The sequence below is a fragment of the Rhagoletis pomonella genome, unplaced genomic scaffold (assembly GCF_013731165.1).
Source record: "Rhagoletis pomonella isolate Grant_MI unplaced genomic scaffold, Rhpom_1.0 Rhpom_scaffold_00006, whole genome shotgun sequence".
Lineage (NCBI taxonomy): Eukaryota > Metazoa > Arthropoda > Insecta > Diptera > Tephritidae > Rhagoletis > Rhagoletis pomonella.
Window position 1 is genome coordinate 33,625,994 of NW_023458560.1, and position 21,860 is coordinate 33,647,853.

At 35.8% G+C, this 21,860-nt stretch overlaps 3 protein-coding genes across 4 annotated transcripts in view; all 3 read left to right on the top strand.

Annotated features, from left to right (window-relative positions):
• Nucleotides 1-1,054, top strand: part of LOC118740614 — a 6,586-nt gene extending 5,532 nt beyond the window's left edge. Inside the window, exon 2 of one of the 2 annotated variants that reach the window (XM_036472217.1) lies at nt 453-1,054. The gene's annotated coding sequence lies outside the window, so the exon portion shown is untranslated. The remainder of the gene's footprint in view (nt 1-452) is intronic. The other variant, XM_036472219.1, reaches the window with a different exon arrangement.
• A 116-nt stretch (nt 1,055-1,170) lies between these two features.
• LOC118741876 (protein bunched, class 2/F/G isoform-like) lies at nt 1,171-4,274 on the top strand. The gene is made up of 3 exons (XM_036473852.1): nt 1,171-3,573; nt 3,646-4,169; nt 4,253-4,274. Exons 1-3 carry the CDS (start codon nt 1,171-1,173, stop codon nt 4,272-4,274), a joined length of 2,949 nt encoding a protein of 982 aa, XP_036329745.1.
• LOC118740617 (solute carrier organic anion transporter family member 74D) overlaps nt 4,256-21,860 on the top strand; it is an 833,870-nt gene continuing 816,265 nt past the window's right edge. Inside the window, 1 exon segment of the mRNA XM_036472222.1 lies at nt 4,256-4,586. Coding sequence (XP_036328115.1) covers nt 4,358-4,586 — 229 coding nt within the window. The 5' untranslated portion in view covers nt 4,256-4,357.

Below are 21,860 nucleotides of genomic sequence, written 5' to 3' on the forward strand. Positions count from 1 at the left end.
AATGATTTTCTGAAAATTTGGCGGCAAAAATTCGGCTGAAGTAAAAAAAAAAATAAAAAAAAAATTTGTCTGAAAGTTTCTAATTTCCTTTTATTTTCAATATTTACACATACTTGGTTTAGCATTTCTGACAAAAAGTAAAAATATTATTTTTTCTGGATCCATATTGAGACCGCAAAATTTATTTCGAGAAGTCTGTAAAAATTAATTTTTTATGAATATTCGACCAGACCAACGACTGTTAGACGGTGTAATTTTCAAATTTTACAAAAAGTAATTCTATTAAAAATCTTTTAATTGTAATCTCTTAAAGTAAAGTATACGCTCTAATGTTATGCTGATCTATTATCATGAAACGCAACGCACATACACATACATACATGCATACCTACTCTGTAGTGATGATCAAATTCAATTAAAATTAATTTAAAAATTTGTTTCTACGTTTAAAGCAGTTGCCGCTGACCGCGACCTCATCAGCAACACTAATAAAACTAATAATAAACGCAAATAAAAAAACAACAACAACAACAATACGAGATAAAAACTATTACGAAAATCACAAAACCTGTGCTGCGCAAGCAACAAATGGTATTTGTGAAAATCGCAAAAGTGCCACACGGATCAGTCAATTTGGTGATACTGGATACGTCAGTGTACCAGTGAATGCCAGCGGCTGAAAGCCGCAAAAAAAAATTGAAGTGATAAAAAGTGTGTGAAGAGCAGCAACAGCAGAATCAGTTGCAAAAAAAACGCGCGTGTGGCGTATCGAACCAACGCGACACGTAACAAAGAAAAAAAAATCGAAGAAAACCTGGAAGAATCGTATACGTGAAAGTGGAAATCTTATAAAAAAGTAGTCTGTGTTTTACATATAGTGCTAAATAAATATAAATATAATAAAATTAATTAAAACGTAATAATCTAAAATAAATGTTAAAATGCATACAATTTAATAGTACGAGTAGTTAAGCTGTAATCTTAAGTGAAAATAGGTGAAATTTAACTAAACACAAATTCAATAAAACAACGCTTAAAACTAAGCACTAATTAATCGTAAAAATAAAAATTTTGACAAAATTTTTACTTCTAAACACCGTTGAATTTCTACAAAAATCATTCGTCCTGGATTATCTGCTAAAGACATTGCGTACCCTGAAAAACCCGATTATGGCCGAGAATCAGACCGCCACGGAAGATTCGGGTCAGCAATCGCAACATCAGCAGCAAGGACAGCAGCAACAACAACAGCCGCAGTCGCCGCAACAAGATCAGGCACCTCCTCCCCCTTCGTCGACGACATCGCCCACAACACCGCCACAAGAGAATAATTCCGCTTCATCGCCCGAAGACACCCAAACAGTTGTTATACCCAACACTAACCACCATTCGCATTCGCACTCACATACACACCAACACAACCTCAGCAACCAGCAACAGAATCAGAATCAGAATCAGCATCAGCACACGAACCAAGCGCAGACCCAGCAAGGACATACGCTTACCATAATGGATCATCATCAATTCTCGGATATGTTCAAGAGCAACTCCATAGCAGCGCAACGCCGCAACACCATACAGTCACACGCTCCCATACGTGCCGTCAGCACCACATCGATTAAGAAGCCACCCCTGACTAAAATGACATCGCTTACAAATGCAAATGCCGTTGGCGGCGGCGGCGGCGGCGGCGGTGGCAGTGTTAGTGGCACGAAATCCACCAGCACAAGCGACAAACATCACCCACACCATCATCATTATCATCCACAAAGCGCTCACCATTCGTCGCTTCACCATCACCATGGGAACAGCGCTATGAACCATCATCACCATTCGGCTTCCACAGGTGCTAATAGTGGTGGCAATACCACAAATGCTATACAACGTCGCACCAGTGAAAGTTTGCGTCTGAACGTTTCAGCTACTGGTAGCACTAGTGGTAGCGCCGGTGGTGGTGGTGGTGCTGGCGCTCGTGGTCGTGATGGAGGTGGCGATAGCTCGGCCACTAATTCGTCCACTCCGAATCTTTCGAAAGCGACCAGCAACAGCAGCATTCACTCGAACACAACCCAAAATAGTTCCAGTTCGAGCACTTCGGTTGCACCACAGTCAACAGCCACCACAGCATCGACATCGACGAAAGTCACTTCGCCGAATAACAATGGTGGCGGTGGTGGAGGTGGTGGCAGCAGTTCGGCCAGCACCAACACTAGCCGCAGTCATCACAGTCATGGGCACGGCGCCGGTGGGGGTGGCGCTGGCGGCAATCAGCATCATACAACTGCCGCTTCACAGCCAAGCAGAAAACCAAAGACGACCTCATCGTTTCAGATTACTTCCGTGACTGTCGGACATCCCAAAGTGAATTCCGACAATGGTGATGAGTCAGCCGACGACTTGGATGAATCTCATACAGATGACAATAGTCGTGTCACCGATCTCGATAACGAGACGCCTTCAATGTCCGAGGATACATTCTCTAAAGAGGAGGTGTATTTCTCCAATAATGCATTGAGCACTACAGCACCGGTGATACCGACCAGCTCACAGTATGGACTTGTTGTGGTGGATCCCATTGGTCCGTCGCTCGGTCAGACCATACAAAATGTGCAGGTTAATGTCTCGGACAACATTATAAATGTGGTGAGTGCAGCTGTAACGCCAGGTGGCAGCAAGAAAAAGGATGACATAAAGGAGACGCAGCACCGCAGCGAGCGTTTCAAGGTGGTTAAGATCGAGTCGACTGAGCCATTTCGTCGTGGACGTTGGATGTGTATGGACTATCTCGATCACTCAACTGTGGGCACCGGCGGTAAGGAGGGCGGCGGTGGCAACAATAATGAAAAGACTGGTTCCTCCGAGTCGGGTAACGGCAATAGCGGCGAACCGGCGAAAACTACGCAAAGTATGATAATTGGTACGGGCGCTGCACAGCTGCTCGAGAATCATGTGGATGCGGTTGGCAATAGTTTGCAGCTGACTACTGGCGGTGGCGCAGCGACTGATGGTAACTGGAATTTTAATGAAGGTACCGGTGGCGGTGGCGGTGGCGGTGGCGGCGGTGCTGGTGGCGCAGTTACGCCGGCACAACAATTGCAGCAGCAAATGTCTGCGCCAGCGGGAATTGCTACGGCTCCGGCCACAGTGGTGCATGGCATGCAACAATTTGTATCCGATACTGCCGGTTCACAGCAGGCTCAGGCAGCATCACAACAGCAGCAACAGCCGGAACAACAACAACAGCAACAGCCACAGCAAGTGTACGCGGATAATGGGAGTGGAAATAATACGGATGGTGGCGCAGCCGTGCAGGAAGTGGCACATGGCCAAACATTGCCCATGGACTATGCCACTGTTGCTGCACAGCAATTGCAGCAATCGTTGCAGCAACTGAAGAAGCAAGAAGAGGCGATAGCAGCCTCTGAAGAGGCTGGCACCGTTTATGTGCCACCACCATTACAACAACAGCAACAGCAACAACAACCGCAAACACTTCCCAGCAATTTACAGTTTGACAGTGGCAATGTTGTCAATCCAAGTGATAACAACAATGATGCAACAAGCATGCAACAGGTCGAAGCGGCTGCTCAGCAACAGCAGCAACAACAACAACAAAAAATGCCAACAACATATGTTGCTCAACAGCAGCAGCAGCAGCCACAAAGTGACGTATATAGCCAACAACAACAGAACTTCCAAGCTGCACCTACACAACAGCCGCAGCCGCAGCAGCAACAACAGCAACAGCAACATCAGCCTTCTACTTCGCAAATAATAGCCAACGATATGCAACTTCCGCCACAACAACAGCCTCAATCCGTCTCCGCACCGACATCGCAGATCGATGGTGTCGCTGTTCAGCAACAACAACAACAACAACAGCAGCAACCACAAACAACCCAACAGTTCCAGCAACAACAACAGCCACAGTCGCAACCGCAATCACAGCCGCAGCCACAGCAGCAGCAGCAGTCACATCCACCGCAGTATCAACACCAACAATCTGCGCCAGCTGGTCAAACGATGCCGCTGCAAATGGCAAACTATGAGTTGCAACAGCAGCAGCACGCCGGCGATCAGCAACAACAACAGCTGCAGCAGAGTGCGCCGCCAACGATTGCCGATCCAAAGGTGCTTGCGGCTACAATACAAGCACATCAGCAGCAGCAGCAACAACAACAACAACAACCACAACAACAGCAGCAACAACAACAACCATTGTCGCTTGACAATACCCAAATTAGTAATCCAGCAACAATCGCGAATACAAATAATGAAACATTGCAATTGCAACAACAACAACAACAACAACAACAAAAGCAGCAGCAACAACTGCCTAGCGCTAATAACTTGAACAATGCGAGTGCTAATGCCAATGACAATAGCAACAATATTGCTGGCGCAAATACGCCGCAGCCAGCTGCAACAACAACCGACGAACAACAAGCACAGGCGCAGTCGCAGTCACAGCCACAGCAGCAGCAACAACAACAACAACAGCAAGTACAACAACAATTGCAACAGCTACCACAACAGCAACAGCAGACACCACAAACACAACCGAATGCAGAAACAGAGACTGAAAGGTGAGTCAGCATTTTTCGTTGAATTAGTGTCTACTTGATTTTTTCATATCCGATTTTTTATAACTGTGGTACGCCCACCTTACCGTCGGACTATATACAGTCAGTGTCAAATGTAAGTAGATATCGTTGATATTTTTGCAAAAACCGCCGATGCGGAAAAAATTAGATTTGGTAACCTGAACTCCAGGCATCGAGATTTATGCATAAAAATCGTTTAATCGTTATTAAAATAACAGATTTGTAAAATAATAGCTAGAGAAAATACCGCCTATCAAGGCGTTGCCTTCAAAGAATAAACCGCGTTTTCGCTCTCCTGTAAAATTTGAGTGCCGTAAGATAGGCGGTTGGTTTTGCAAAAACATCGACGATATACACCTTTTTCTAATACATATAGTATTCACAATTATTTTCATGAAAATTTTCTTCATTAATTATTTATGAAATATAGATATGTAGTTCATTTTTTAACATAAACCATGTAAATCAAAATTTCACACATTTTATAAATTCACAAAAAAATGTCCTCAAAGTTTTAAACTTTTTAGTCAGAATTAGAATAGAAAATTTTCTAGTATGCAGTTTTAGTTTAATTTTAGTAAACAAAGTGCAAGTGTCAAGTCGCAAGAAATTTCCGTTGATTTTTTAGAACTGTTTTTTGTGGATCAAAATCTATTTTTGTATGGAAGAAAATGCGCAACACCCTCCCAAAAAAAAAAATCTAAAAAAATCAACGGTAATCTCTAGCGACTTGAACTTGCAATTTTCTAGAAATTCTGAAAAAACATTTTGAAATTTGGATGAAATTTTTTTGAATTTTTTTGAGCTTTGTTAAAAGTGTGAAATTTTGATTTTTATGGTATATGTTATAGAATGAACCATATTTTCATAAATAATTAAAGAAGAAAATTTTTCGTGAAAGTAATTGTAAATATTATTTTAGGGCAACGTGTAAATTTACATTTGACTGTGATTGTATGTGTATAAAAAGCTATTTGGCCCTCTAATATTTCGGCGATTGCGTGAAAAAAATTTCAATATTTTATATTGTTTAGGAAGGATGTAATACTTAGTTTCAAAACTATAAATCGCTAGGAACCTTAAGGCATTCTATGCAGATCGAGCTCTCTGGAATACAGGCAACATAATTAACTTATGGGGAAAGTCGATGCCAATGGGTGGAGTAGGTCAGCAATTTTCAAACAGATATTCATGAAAGAGAAATGTGTGAAAGTTTTCTAAAAATCAAATTAAATAAAACAAATGTTTTTCTTTTAAAGCAATAAAAACTAAAAATTAAATAAAAAAATTTATTTAAAAAAAATTAGTTGCTAAAATTTAAATCAAATTAAGAAAAGATTCTTTTTAAAACAGTAAAATCTAATAATTTAAGAAAATTTTAATTAAAAAAAGAAAAATTAAATAAAATAAAAAAAAAACATTTAAAAATTTAAGAAGTTTGAATTAAAAAAAGAAAAAAATAATAATAAAATGAAAAAATAACATCTAAAAACTTAAATTAAAAAAAAAATAAAAAATATATAAAATTAGAGAAAAGAAAAAAAATATAGAAAAAGATTAGTTTCAAAAAATGAAGTGAAAAAAAATATTTCCATTAATAAAAAAAAAATATTTCCATTAATAAAAAAAAAATATTTTCCTTTTTAAAACAATAAAATTTAAAAATTAAATTAAAAATAGAAAAAAATACAAAGGAAAAGGCACTAAATTAAGTATCTAAAAATTAAATGAAAAAATTTCCATTAATAATTTATTTCCTTTTTAAAACAATAAAATCTAAACATTTTACTAAACTTAAATTAAAATAAGTTAATATGTAGTAAAAACAAAAATTTTTACGGCAAACTTTTTATGGAGTTATTTCTTTTCATGAAATTAGTATGTACGTTGTAAATTACAAATACGGGGTTTTCAAATATATCGACTCCTGCGCCACCTATCGGATTAATTCATCTTTCGTATGGCAATTCCATCGGGTTCTGAGCCAACTGTGAAGCTTCAAGTCTCTAGATCATCGGAAAGTCGGTTAAACAACAAACACATTTCAAACTTTGTACAAAAATTATAAGAATTCAGCAAATTTTCAACACAATTTAAAACTCTCTTGAATTGCTGGGCGCAATTTTTTTACTGCTACTTCACTGAGTAACTTGGCTGCCCACCAAATGTGGTCTAAATTTTTTTGGTTCTCGGGTCGTGCAAATGGTCATCTAAAACAACGGAAGCCTGTACTCAGCCTGTCACAAAATTGTCGATTTGATTTATCGTCCTTGGATCTGCAGACAGTCACTTCGCTTAATGGATCTTCTCATGCTGAAACGTAGTCCGTGCCATAGACTACCATGTCAGGGTCGCCGAGATGTCGGATCAGCCTCAGTCCGTTATCGGTTTTTCGTCTTGGAGGCTGAATTTTCCGATGGCTATATTAAATAAATATCTCTTTCTTGTTTATTTAATACCACAGCCTCGTTTTTCTCGTACGTCTGTGTGTGAGCGAAAATGAGAGAGAAGTTGATAAGAATTGAGCCGAGACACGCGCTCGCCGGCGTGAACGACAGTACCTAGCGGCGAAGTCTTCTACCGTAAATCCAGTAGCGAATTTTTACCAAGTGCTAAGAATGGGGTCTTACACCCAGGCTTTTTCGAATTTTTCATTTTTACTTGGCGGTTCCCAAACACAGAACCTGGTTGTCCAACAATAATGCAATTGTATGCTCTAATTTTAAAAGCTCGAAACTTTGAGTCAAATATATTATTCTACATTATTCTTAATTAAAAATTAACAGTTCAATAAACCTCTGCTTTAACTTTCCAATACTTGATTGTGAGTAGATAGTTGTTTTTGTACAAGAAAAAAATAGAACCAAACCTGACACTTTAATGATTCGTTTCCTATCGACATTTATTTATTAATATTTTCTTTGCCTAGGAAAATTTTCCACGTCGAACGCCTGAGCCGCAAGCAAACTTGGCTTTCCATATATTAAACTATTACACTTCAAATTTACTTTGGCTAACCTTTGGTTTCAAAATTATGATCACGTATGAATATCTATGAGCATACATACATACATATTTACGTACTTCTGTGTGAATGTACAGTTGTGTGAAAAATAATAAGGACACATAATTTTTCCGGTTTTTACTATTTATCATTGTTTTGTTTTATAAAAATACAGCTAATTACCTAAAAAAAAACAAACCTAACAAACCCATATAAGTTTAAATTTCAAACTTTGTAGAAAAATGTTAAAAATTTTCCATTAAACTTTTTATAAAAAAATTTAGAAAAATTTTAAGTATGCAGTTTTATACCCCAATAAATTCTATCTCAATAAGGATCGCGTTGATTTTTGACAATTGTTCTGCAGATGGTGTTATTTTCTTATAAAAAAAAATTTTATATACTTTGTATGGAAGAAAATGAAAAAAATAATTCTTAGCCACTTGAAACTCGCACTTTATTAAGCTAGAATTTAATGGGCTATGAAATATAGAACTTAAAAATTTTCTAAAAATCTTAATAAAAAGTTTGTTTTTGTTGAATTTTTCTTGTAAGATTTTCTAAATTTTCCAGAAAGTTTGAAATTTGGACTTATATGGTTTTTGTTAGATAATGAGCTGTATTTTTATAAATACTACGAATAAAAGAATACGAATAGCCAAAACTGGTTAAAATTTCGTGTCCCTATTATTTTTGACGCGACTATATGTATGTATGTATATATTTTATTAGCGTAACATGCTCTCCCTCATAAATTAAAATCCGAACAACAGCCATAGATTTCTTCACATAAATGTCTGCCGCAGACGCTTTGATTGCTGTCTGGAAAAGTCGGCTGCCAAAGTAATTGAATTGAACAGCTTGAAGGCAGTCTGTAACTAAAGAAATAATAAAAAGAGGCAAAAAATTAGAAAAATAAAAATATGTACAACAAAAAAGCAACAAATAAACAGCTGTGAAATCGCCGGCTGCTGTATTCGTGTAGCACGTCTATATCGCATACGAAAAAATACTTGTTGCTGTTGTTATTGCTCTTGCTGGAGGTGCATTTGAGTCTGCGCGACTTGAGGTGCCGATCGCTTGCCGGTGTTTCTGTTCAAGTTGCATTTGCTGGCGATGGTTGCACTAGTGTTGGTTAATAATACCGGTGTTGCGGATGATGTTCATGTTGTTCATTTTGCCGGCTAACTACATATACACATCACATACATACATACGTACATGCATATTTGTGTTGCAGTGAATGCCACCGTGGCTGCCAGCCATGCAATGGGGACTGAATAATTTCTTTAATTTTTATTTACTATTTTATTTTTCTTTAAGTTAACTTTGTTGCCTCGTCTTATACTAACTTACTTGCCACTTCGCAATGCCTGCTCCTCTCGTCCAACTATGTATGTACATATCTATGTATGTGCATATGTACATATATGGGGCGTTCCATATCAAACTGGACGGGGTTCACAAAAACAAAAACAAATCGATCGAGAAAAAATTTGAAAAAAAAACACACATACACACATCAAAATTCTGTATGAAAAGAAATATTTTTTAGATTTTTTTTCTTGAAAAATTGTTCACATACAAATCTTTTGATAAAAAAAAATAGCTTTTGAAAATATGCCATCTCAAAAAAAATTTTAAAAATCACAATGCTCTCTGTATAGCGCAATATTTAAGTATAGTACACCCAAAAAAACACTTCTCTTAATTGAATAAAAACAGCAATCAAAAGCACTAAAGAAGTTTTATCCTCTTTTCATGCCCAACATTTCTTCAAAATGATAGATTACATCCACGGTTCCATATTTTCGTGTACGTTTTTACACATTCCATTCGGAAGAATTTTCGGCCTTAAAGTAAGGAATGTTTTTCTTTGATCCGAAGATGGATTTTTGGTTCAGTGTATTACGGGGTGCACTCTACAATAATTTGAGTTATGAATTTTTTTTACACCAAAGTTGAGTAAAGTGAGTATATTACAAATTTACAAATTTTTTAAATTTTTTTTCGAATTTTTTTGAGTATGCAGTTTTGTAGCCCAGTAGAATAAAGTGCAAGTTTTAAGCGATTTGACAGTACTAAAATTTAATGGGCTACAAAACTGCATACTGAAATTAAAAAAATAAAAAATTTGTAAATTCGTAATGTACTCATTTTACTCAAGTTTGGTGTAAAAAAAATGCATTACTCAAATTATTGTAGAGTGCACCCCATAATACTATACTAAAATATTGCGCAATACTCAGAGGTACCATTGTGATTTTTAAATTTTTTTTTGTGAGATGGCATATTTTCAAAACCTATTTTTTTTTTTCAAAGAATTTGATTTGTTTTTGTGCTGTAAAGTCTTTAAAAATGTATTAATCAAGCTCAAATTTCATATATGTTTATTATTTAGGTTTATCAACCCTAAAAATTTGAAACAAATCAAACACATGAAGTGTGAACCCCGTCCGTTTTGGTATGGAACGCCCCATATACATATGTATATACATATACACGACTGTATCATCATAATGACTATTAACAGTTGGTGTTGCCTACTACTATAGCTTGTTATGTAGTCGGTATTTTGTGCGATGGTGTGCAACAAAAGCCACCAACTACTTTACAAAACTGAAAAATGAAAAATGACTTATAAGAAAGCAATGTTTGCGCGTGTACGTATTTAGCAAGTGCACAAGTCACACTTATACGTATTAAGTATGAGTAATTTTTGTCCAACGCAGCCGAATATACATAAGAAATGCTGGAAAACGTATGAGTATAAATAAACTTTTAACCACACACGAATGGTCTAACTACATATACACATTGTTGGCTAGTTGCTTGCGCACTTGCGAGCAACAAGTTTATTGCCCACTCTCTCTGTGACTTCAATTTGGAGAATTTTGCGATCGTTGTTGTCGCCTGTGCGAGTTGGCAAAAGTGCGCAAACTCTTTTACTCTTTGTTTGCGAAAATCTGCAAAACTACTTACCTACAATGTCGAGAGACGAATATTTCAGTTGCTAACTGACTGGGGCGGTGGCAGCGGTTGGCTGGCTTTTGTTGAGTACAAAAATTGTTTGCTGGCATAGTTTTCATATAAAAAGATTTTTTACTGCGCATGTTTTCTGGTGGTTCGCTGAAGTTGATGAACTTTAGTAGATTTCTATGCATGCTATTTTTTTGTTTAATTTTAATATCGTATTTTACAATTTGTTTTAAGAAAAACATACCCTATATCTTAATCAATTAATCATTATTTGGCGACTGGGGTCAACTTGTCAAAGAAGCTTAAATCACACAAAGAAAAAACTAACATGATTTTTTCAAACACCGTCATTTTCGGGGTTTCCATATTAGCGATTCAAAAATTTTAAACAAAAAAGTATTTTATAAAGCATGTTCACATTATCATAATTTACGGCACATTCGTAAGTCATAAATAAATCATGATGAAATCAAGTCAATTTGTCAATAAATGCGAAATTGGCGAAAATTCAACCAATGTCAAAAATTTGCTATCAAAATTTTAAATTTTTTAATCAGATTTTTTAGAAAATTTTCGGGCATACACTTTTATAGCCAATTTAATTTCAGTATGATGAGATGCAAGTTCCAAGTTGTGCACTTTCTTCGATATAATAATAATTTTTTAATTAATAAATTTTTTATTTAATTATTTTTTTATCTGAAGATTTTTTAATGTTATTACTTATTAATTAAAAAAAAAATATAGTTTTTGTATTTTGCTAAGATTTTAACAAAAAAAAATATTTTTATACACAAAATGATTAATACAAATATAATTTTTTATTAATTTAAATTTTTTAATCTCTTTTAAGTAGTTTCATTTGAACCTAGTTTTTGCAAATTTTGTTTAAAGAATGTTTTTACCATTCAGAAAAAAGTTTAATGAAATTTAAAAAAACTTTGTTTTACAATCTGTTTTTTGAGTAGCTAGATACATACATACTTTGAAACTTTGTTTACAACACTTTTATTTTTTGATTATAAAAGAAAATTAAAAACTTTAAGAAATTAAAGAAATGCTTTATACAAAATTAACCAACTTTTAAAAAGCGGCGGTATATTTTTTCGGTATAGAACAATCCTAGCGGATGCGACATTAAAATTCGGACTTTAACTTTTTTACCACCTTAATGTATATATGCATGGATATTCGATACGAATTAAATACGGTTAATATTCGTTTTTTTTTTGTTGTTAACATCGGTTCTATTTTGTTTTCTGGATATCCGGTTGATATCCGTTACTTATTCTTGTTAGCCGTATATCCAGTTAATATCCGTTATATGTGACCTGGTCTACGGAAAGGGGGCTTAGGTGTCAAAAAATCAATTTTCACTTTTTGGTTGATTCGGATGGAAGATGAGATGCTTTTTCACGTGGTTAAAAGCAGAAAATCCTAACTTGCTTAGGGCCGTTTTCTCATCCAACCTTTAGTTTACCGGCCACTTTATCGTCTCGATATACGAGTTTTCGTTTTCTCATCAGCGCATTAATTTCTCGAATCGATAAACTGTTGCTCACCCGATGCAACCTTTAAAATTTGTACCCAACTTTAAATTTTGGTTTGGTTTTGGTTCATGAGTCAGATATATTAGATATTTCAACCAAGGTTTTGGTTTTTGCTAGCAGTTGCTCTTGCTCTATATTTGCTTATGTTGCATTGCCAACCTTTGAAATTTTATGACGAATGTAGTGAAGTTTCACTCTCGGAAATGTAGTGAAGTTTCACTCTACGGAATAACAAATTTATTTTTACAGGTAAGATAAGACAACGAAAACACTTTAAAGTGAGGAACAATTTATCTGCCCTGTTAGTAACGGCAACTTTGCTGCTTACATTAGAAAACGGCCCTTAGAAGTGTACTAAAAATGTAGAGAAAGAAGAGTAAAAACGAGTAAACGAAACGAGTTGCTTACTTTTAACGGCTTTTTCACAGAAAACTAGTTTTCGCACGTAAGCTCCCTTTTCGTAGACCAGGTCACATATATTGGTATTTGAATAACCGGTTAATATCCTCTAATGTTGTTATCCAGGTATCTGTTCTACTTTGTTATCCAAATATCTGGTTAATATCCGTTATATTTTTTTATCCGGATATCCGATTAATATCCATTCATTTTGTTATGCGGATATCCGGATGTTTGAATTTTATAATCAGATATTCAAATGTCCGGATTATTCGGATATTAAAAAAATGCGGATTGAACTCCCAGCCCTAGTATTTACACACTGCTCTTAGCTAAATGCTAACTTCCGTAACAGCTTTATTATTTTTTACTACTTTCTTTTTCCTTTTTTATTCACCTGACGATGCATACTTATAACAAAAATATTGTTTACTATTTCTAAATATTTTTTTAACAAACACCTTATGTAGTTCCATTTACAAATATTTACCCCCAAAAATGGTTGACGTCAATTTCATAGTTTGCAAAAAAAACTCCCTTTGTTTTGTGGTATAGAAAAAACCTTCAGTTGGCATCCCGCGCTTTAACCGTCAAATATCGCACTCGTGTATTTACTCACGTAGCAAGCAAGCAAAACGTTTGGTAAATATGAGAAACTTTGGGAAAGATATACATATGTAGTATAATATAAATATGTTACTTTGTGCATTAAATAAGAAAAGTGAGAGAATTTAAAAAAAAAGCAATCTGAAAAATAAAAACTGTCTTAAAGTATACCATACCTACGCTCTATAGTTATGTTACAAAATCAGTTATTTTTTATTCAAAAATGAACTAAAATTTATTTAATTTTTTGTCCCTTATCGCTGTACTTTAAGCTGAAAGTAGTATTTTCCCTTCGTCAACACTAAACTTTTGATTAATTCAATGTCAAGGAAGTTCATAATCCAGCGCAGACTTTTGTGATGCACAGTGTGCGTTTTCGGTTATTTATAAATTCTCTTAGTTAAATATTTAGGCAAAATTATTTTCAACTATTTGTCGAGGCTGTAAGCATTAGAAAGACATAGTATCTTATCAGTAACTACATACTTCATTGTTTGTAGGGTCATTGCCTCCCACAGTAAGTAGTGCGCGTGACATGAAAATTATGAAATACTAGAATAATCGTGCATTTGCATACATATAATGTAAATATGTATACATAAATAGCGAAGTAACTAAGTGTAAGTGACGTAGAATCCCATTCAACTATTTGTGGAGATTGTACAGTAAGTTGTTCTGTACTTTGTTCTTGATTTAGCTATTAGTCTAGGCGTATAAAGTATCTGAAGGTAACTATGTACATGCATATGTACATTAGGGCGGGTGATTTTTTTTTCTATGCCCGTATAGCATAGGAGGATTCCACTTGTAATTCTAAGCCAATTTACCTAAGAAACCATAGGTCGAAAATCAATTTGGACTTTGCCAAATTTCGAAAATAGGTTTCGAAGAAAATTTTCACTGTTGCGCCCTCTAGTGGAAGTTTTAAGAAAAATATAAGCGCGGAAATGGATTTCTCATATCAAAAACCCCTTACAGTACCAAATTTAAGCACTTCTTTACGTCGCTAAGTAAGCCAAGATGCTAAGAAACCTATTTTCACAATTTGGCAAACTCCAAACTGATTTTAGACGCATGTTTCTTCGGCGCATTTGATTAGATTGGCATGTAAAATGCTTCTGTGCGCATAGTCGAAAAAATCTCCCATACAAATTGACCCGACCTAATACATACATTAACTCAATAAATGAACCTAAAATTTGATTGCTGCTAATTTTTATCCGAATAGTATTAGTAATTAACGTAAACTCTTCCTTTTTTATTAAAATAATAATCCAAACAGTTTTGCCGCTTCAAAGAGCAACTCGAAAAGTCGTAAAACCAAATCTCAAAAGTAAATGTCGCACACATTTTGAAAGTTCGGTAAGAAATTCAATAATATCAATTATTTCGAGGAAAGGTTCGAACAGTTTTTAGTTAGCTAAAAATTGTTTTATGTAACTGAAAAAGTGATCTCGACGCCTTAGGTATTAAAATAGCCGATAGGAATATATAATATTTTTATTTTCTATATAATCATAAGGGGCTTTTAAACTAGTGTAAAATATTCGCCTTCTTTGTTTTCGAAATGATCGTCTTTTGCCGCCTTTATTTCTTCTTCACTCGAAAATCTTCGTCCTCCGAGGTTTTCAAATTGGAGAACAGGAAATAATAATAATCCAATCTCGGTCCGGGCACGCATTGCAACTGGCGCATACATAACGCAGAACAATTATATAGGGTGATAAAAAAAAAATGTTTCCGAGAAATGGTTGGGGGCACCTTTCGAAATTTTTCCTCTTGCATTAGGAGGTGCTGGCACCAAATTTTACGTTTCTAAGTATAAATTTCGAGGATGTTCATGAAATGTTTATCTCTTACTCTAGAAGTATTATGTAGATACAGTCAGAGTCAAAACTTAGTATACATGAAAATTAAATTTTTTTTTAACATAGTTCATTCTATAAAATAATCCATTTAAATCAAAGTTTCACACATTTTATAAATTCACAAAAAGTAAAAAAAAAAATATCCTCAAAATTTCAAACTTTTTAGTCAGAATTTTTAGAAAATTTTTGAATATGCAGTTTTGTAGCCCATTCAATTTTAGTACAACAAAGTGCAAGTTTCAAGACGCTTAACGAAAAATTACCGCTGATTTTTTAGAATTTTTTTTTGTGGCGGTTGTTGCACATTTTCTTCCTATAACGCATGATCAAAATTTATTTTTATATGGAAAGAAATGCGCAACACCCTCCATAAACAAAATTCTAAAAAAATCAACGGTAATATGTAGCCAAATGAAACTTGCTCTTTGTTGTACTAAAATGGGCCACAAAACTGCATACTAAAAAATTTTCTAAAAATTCTGAACAAAAGTTTTTAATTTTGAGGACAGTTTTTTGAATTTTTGTGAATTTGATAAAAAGTGTGTAACTTTGATTTACATGGTTTATGTTGTAGAATTAACTATAGTACATATTTTCATAAAAAAATTATAAATATTATATTAGAACAAGGTGTATACTAGCGTTTGACTCTGACTGTATATTAACCAGAAAATTGGCTAAGTAACCTAAGAACATTTCAAATTTAAATTAGCTAAAAAAATATTACCAGCTTCAGTTATCATGGCAACAGTTGCTTTTTATAAAAAAATCGCCAATATGTTTGTAAGTTTCTAAAGGATTCACTAGCGTATTTCAAGGTCATTAAGCACTCTGTATTTGGTAGAACAGAAAGTTGAAAGTTGGTATGTATTGATATTATAAATACCAGAACGAAAACAACTGAGGGGGTGCCCGGTTATCTGGGAAAAAATGTTGGACCACTCTAATGTTTGTATATGTGTGTACTTAAAAACCCTCATTTCCGGCATGATGACAAATTGTGACAAAAAAAACTTAGTGACTATTAACCCTTCTCCACTACGCTATGAAACAGCGCAAGCGCGCAACATTGTAACTTTTGCTATATGCCATACTTACTATGAACACTATCGAAATTTGTACATTTTTTTCATACCAATTTTTTAAGGTTAAGTAGTTAGTACGACGCGTGTTGCACATTTAAATTTATTGATCATTAAACAACGGCCATTAAACAGGGAATGCGTTAAATTTTAGCATAAGCTTTCAACGTGAAAGTATTTGGAAGTTTAACTAACCACTCATGGCGACTGTTACTCATGGCATTCAACGTACATAGTTTAGCGCCGTCTTTGATGAATATGGAAGTGAATGGTGATGCAGGCGGATATTCAGTCTGTCAGGCGACCAGCATTGCGCGATTTATCGGTTGTGCAATTAGCAACCATAGAAGTGAAGGTGGTGGCTAATATTTGCAAATATGTATGTATGTGTATAAGTATCTACTTATGTAGGTGCATGCTTTTAGTTGTTATTGTTGTCTGCGGCGGTACGCACGAGCAGATTAAATTACGAGAGAATCGATGCGTAGTGCGCATAGCGCCTCTCAAAGGCGGAAGAAACGCTCAAAGCATCAAATGCCGCCTAAGCTGTAGTAAGAGTGGCGGGGAGCCTCTATTGTGTATAACATGAGTACCTATACATAATTTAATTTGCAAAAAAATATATATATATGTTTAAAAAATGTAATTTTGTAACATCCAAGTATTCAATGCGTTCAGGCGGCTACGACCGCACGCATGCACACATATACACTGCAGTGTTCTCGAAAATAGCAACGCGACTTATTGAAAATTAATTTTCCTTTTATTTAATTTTAATTTATTATTTTTTTTATAAAAATTTAGTTAGTTCTACAACAAGAAATATACATGGAAGTTTCCATCTTTCTAACAAAAATTACATAAATATAAAATTTCAACTAATTTTCACCGAAATTTCTAAGTTTTTTTTTTTAAATATGTCCATTAAATTTTAGTACAATAAAATGGAAGCTTAAAGTGGGTATGAATTTGCGTTGATTTTTACAAATTTTTTTTTTTTTATTGACGGTGCTAGGCATTTTCTTCTATAAAAAAATTTAGCATGCTTTATACGAGGGTCACTAAACAAGTCTATAGAATTCGCTACATCAACGTCATTTGAGTCGATCTGATCATTGCATCATAGAATTTAATATTTTTTAGCCCCAACGTGCTCCGAACGTGTTCACACCTGTCTGGTTATCAGGTTATCTGGTTATGTGGTTATTGTTTTTCGGCTTAATAAAATAAAATACACTACAGAGTAATAATTTTTAACCACATAACCTGATAACTAGGCAAATGTGAAGACCCACAATATGCTCGACAAAATAAAAATTTTTCCAAAAAACAAAAATTCAAAAATAACGGCTAAATTTACTGGAAAAATATTCCTAAATCCAATTTGAACGATTAAATTATGATTTTGAATATATATTAAATTTTGTATGAAAATGTTTTGCTAAATTTTGTATAAAATTTGAAACTTTGATTTACTTGGTTTTTGTTGTAGAATTAACTAAACTTTTATTTAAAAAACGTGTCAATACGTCGCGCTGCTATTTTCGTGAACACCTTACGGCAGTACATATTCATTTTCATGCAAACGCACGCACGCACGCACTCATATGCTAAGGCGGTGCATATTTACGCCAGCTGTAATTCATCAATTTAAAAATAGCCACACCACCGCTTTGGCATCGATCACTACTGCAGTGTTTCACTGTCACATATTAATTCCTTGTTGTTTCTTTGCTGCTGCGGCTGCTGCTATTCGTTTCGTTTATCATACACACTCGCATATCCATTATCCATGAAATTTTCAACCAGCCAGCAAGCAGCACAGTTGCCGAGTGCTACCATTAGCACCGCACTCGACTGCTATTTTCACTTTTGGCTTATGGCATTATTGTATTTGTTTGTATGTAAGTATTTTTTGCTTGCTTACTTCTTCGTTGTGGAAGTGTTACTCCCCCTTGCGTATAGCATATTACATACTTACAATATATACTTGTGTACTTAGGTATTTATGCACATACATATGTATACATACTTTCGTACAAATGCAGACGTGGCAGGTTACTGTCAGGCTTATAAACTTAATGCAGTCACTCACACATGTGTACTTATGAGTAAACTGATGTGTGACTATTAATAAGGCGTGCTGCTCCCACTCCTGTACTCCTTTTTTCGATCATTTTATTGTACATAAGTCGGTAGACTGAAATTTTAGATGCATTCATATTTTACTTGAAGAAGAAATTCATGAAAATCGAATTAATAAATTTAAATTCTTAATTTAGAGTCGTTGATCTTCCACTGAAGTGAATATACAACGGTAAATAAAACGGTTTCCAGTAAGGGCGAGTATACATTGAAATGGAATGGAACAAAATGGTGACATGATGGCCAAGTGCCACAGATCAGATTTCTTGTAAATTAGTGTTATTGTGTTAGGGGTCTTTAATGCTAATGGTTTGTCTTCAGGTGCAAATATAAGCCTTGACAAATTCCATATTTTCCGCACTTCTAATACCTATAAAATATATCACCTTTGAAAGTGATTAGCCGAACTTTAGTGGCTACACCATTTAAATTGCCGCGTGGCTCGAATTTTCTTCATTTTTTTCCCACCGTGCGAAGCCACGAAAACAACATTACAGCCAGAAAGTGTACAAAGCAACCCGCGCCAATTGCAAAACTCTACATTTATCAAGCCTTTTCTCGCATTTCGTGATAGATTTATATGCAAAAAAAAATTATTGACCGACCAAATTCAATCTTTCCATTTTTGTCAAAATTTGACGCAGCTTTATCAAAATTTGATAGAAGGCTAATAGCAGATTTTTAAGTGCTGTGGAATCTGTATCAGACAGTTCTAGGCTCAGAGAGGTTCGCTGACACGGACGGAAACTGGGTACGAATCTCTGGACTTTCTTCGGAGCACGCGCTTTCCAGGCGCCACTGCTCAGGCACTAAATAGCCGCTCATAGGTGACGGTCAGTCAGTTATGGTAGATCAGCTCAAAACCTGCAAAGCTTCCAAAACCGCGGGCTGTGTTTCTACGATTCAGCTGCAGCAATCTTTGTAGTTAAAGTCAAAATGGTTGCATGCTATTTTTAAGGAAGTTCTTACTCTTAATTACATTCCCGAGATTTAGCAAAGGTCAAAATTTATTTTCATCCCCAATTGGGGAAGAACTTCTTACGTTAAATCCTAGTATTTTAGACCCATTCGTCTATCATCATTCCAGCTCAAGATAATGGAGCGACTGATTGAATCCTTCTTCGGGGAATCGGTTGCAAACAAACGGGCAGTCTCGTCAGCTCCAACAAGTCTGAGCATACACTTACAGCTATTCTAACTCGTATGCCGGCTGCTAGTAGGCAGGGTCGTGCGAGCGGAGCATACGTCTCCCCTTATCTGCCCTGGCAAAGGAGGGAGGCTCTAAGGTAGAGATGGGCGCGGGATGTCAGTACCCGCGGGATGCACGGTACTGATTTCGAATCGTCGGGATAGGCGAGTTCGGGACTTAAAAATTTAATTTCAGGATGGCTGGAATCGGGATTGAATATATAGTCCCGTACCCATCTCTACTCTAAGGTAATTGCGTATACGTACGACCTAGCGGTGGAAAAAAATGGAAAAGTGAAAAATGTCCACAAAATGTGTGTGAGATCTCACAGGATGCACTAAGATTATTTGAAAGATGAACCAGGGAAAATGGCTTGGGAGTTAACCCAGACAAAGCTAACCTGGTGCTCTTTGGCAGGACGTACAAAACCCCCTCACTATAGCTCCCTGCCATCCGCAACACTTACAAAATATACAAAAGCGAGTTAAGAAGGCAACGATAGACCTCTGCAGGGAGCTGGGGGCTGTTTCCTAACATCATGAATTGGCTATTCACTGTGGTTGTTAGGGCTATATATTTTGCTCTACGTAGTCTTATGAACTTTTATTTTCTATCAATTTCCATATAAAATGAAAAAAGGTAAAATAATTTTTCACTTAAATTGCTTTCGTGAAATTTGCTATTAGTTTGGTGGACAAGTCCCAAAAATTAGTCAACAACGTAAGCATTTCAAAAGCTGGAAGTGATTACGATACCCTGCATTTATAGAGCTCTACCCACCACTCCGTTCGGAGGCATTGTAGTAGTAGTAGTAGAGTGTGTCCTACTCAATATTCTGTCAATAAAAAAAAAAATTAAGAAAAAATTTAATTAGCGAGGTGTGCCGCCTTGAGGCTGCGGGAACTAAGCGCCCGGAGAGACACTCAGAAGCAACACCGCAATTCTCAAAAATATCGACATACCGTGCACGGATTACTGTGAACTATGCTTAAAACTTCACAAAGAGGTATAGAATTTCTATTCCAAGTGGCTCCTGAGGAAAACAGATCACTCCACTTATACACCGATAGTTCGAAACTAGAGAGCAGGTTAGGAGGTGCAGTCTGCTCAGCCCAACTGGTGTTGAAAAAATCATATCGCCTATCCGACCATTACAGCGTCTGCTGCCATACGGGGAAAGGGTAGCGGGCGTCTTGTCTGAGCAATCTGCTCTTCACTTCTGTATAGGTGCCGGGGCACCGCAGAATATCAGGCAACGAGAAATTGGAAGAGAGGGTTAATCCGCTCCACTTTCACAGCCCTGAAGGTGGGTTAGTCTCACCACTTGCACTTATGTGGCCGAAATTGAACGAGAAAAGGTCGAAAGGTCCATGCTGAGCAGAGGGACTTAGCTGCAGCCGTGGACCTACTGCACAGGCCATGGTGCCATCGGAAGGTACGCAGAGAGGTTAGGGATTCCGCATAACAACTTCTGCTCTTGATTTATGTGAGCATATCGGATATCCTTATAAATAGACGTGCTTGAAATCCTTTTTGAAGGATATTATACTTCGACTTTGAATAGCGGAAGAAGGCAGCCGCAGACGGACAGGTTTATAACAGAAGTTTATGGCGAAATTATATCCCAAAGAAAAAATATTGCGCTATAAGTAAACTAAATTCTATCCGGAATAAGGTGTGTTATCATGAAGTCTTGTAGAACTTTCCACTAAATACATAGGTATTCGCAAGATTGCACTCAAAATTCATTTTTTATTTTTGCATTCTTTTCTATTTCCATTGCTCAGTTTTTACTGCATTTGTCATGCCATATTCAAATGTGTGCATACGTCACTGCATGAATGCAAGTACCGCATTAGTACATGCGGGTTTTAAAGAAAACGGGTGTGGCTACGATAGGTAGCTTGTGAGTTGCACACTCACAAATATTCTGTGTGAAAAGGCCTTCTTCATGTTGCCCTTCCTGCTTGTGCGACTTGCGGAAATTTCTTGGTATGTGTGAATGTTCAGTCTGGTGTGCATAAATGGATATGTATGCAAGTACATTAGGGTGCATCACTCGCCATGCATACAATATTTGACATACATACGCGCATTAGGGTGTCTCAATAAAAAAATGCGGTTTCGCACCAGATTTATAAAAGCTATTATATTTTGAGACTAAGATTTGCATGAGTTAGACAGATTTGAAAATACCTACAAAAATCGATTTTTTTATAAACAAAATTAGTTTTAAAAAATATTTTTTCCAAAAAGTTACCTCAGATGACTGAAGAGTTTTAGCTGAAAAGGACTGCAAAAAACTTAAAAAAAAAATAATCAAAATAATAAAATTTTTTGAGATGTTTTAAATTGGTGCAACTCACGTATTTTTGGCGGAATCTTAAAATGTTGTACATTTTATAATTCCGGTGGTAAAACCGCAATTTTTTTT

Excerpts from the sequence above, each read along its gene's own strand:
- LOC118741876 (XM_036473852.1), top strand. The coding sequence starts at position 1,171 with ATGGCCGAGAATCAGACCGCCACGGAAGATTCGGGTCAGCAATCGCAA. Across the intron at positions 3,574-3,645 it reads ATGCAACAAGCATGCAACAG|CAGCAGCAGCAGCCACAAAG; the intron begins GTCGAAGCGGCT and ends GTTGCTCAACAG. Across the intron at positions 4,170-4,252 it reads CAAGCACATCAGCAGCAGCA|CAACAATCGCGAATACAAAT; the intron begins GCAACAACAACA and ends TTAGTAATCCAG.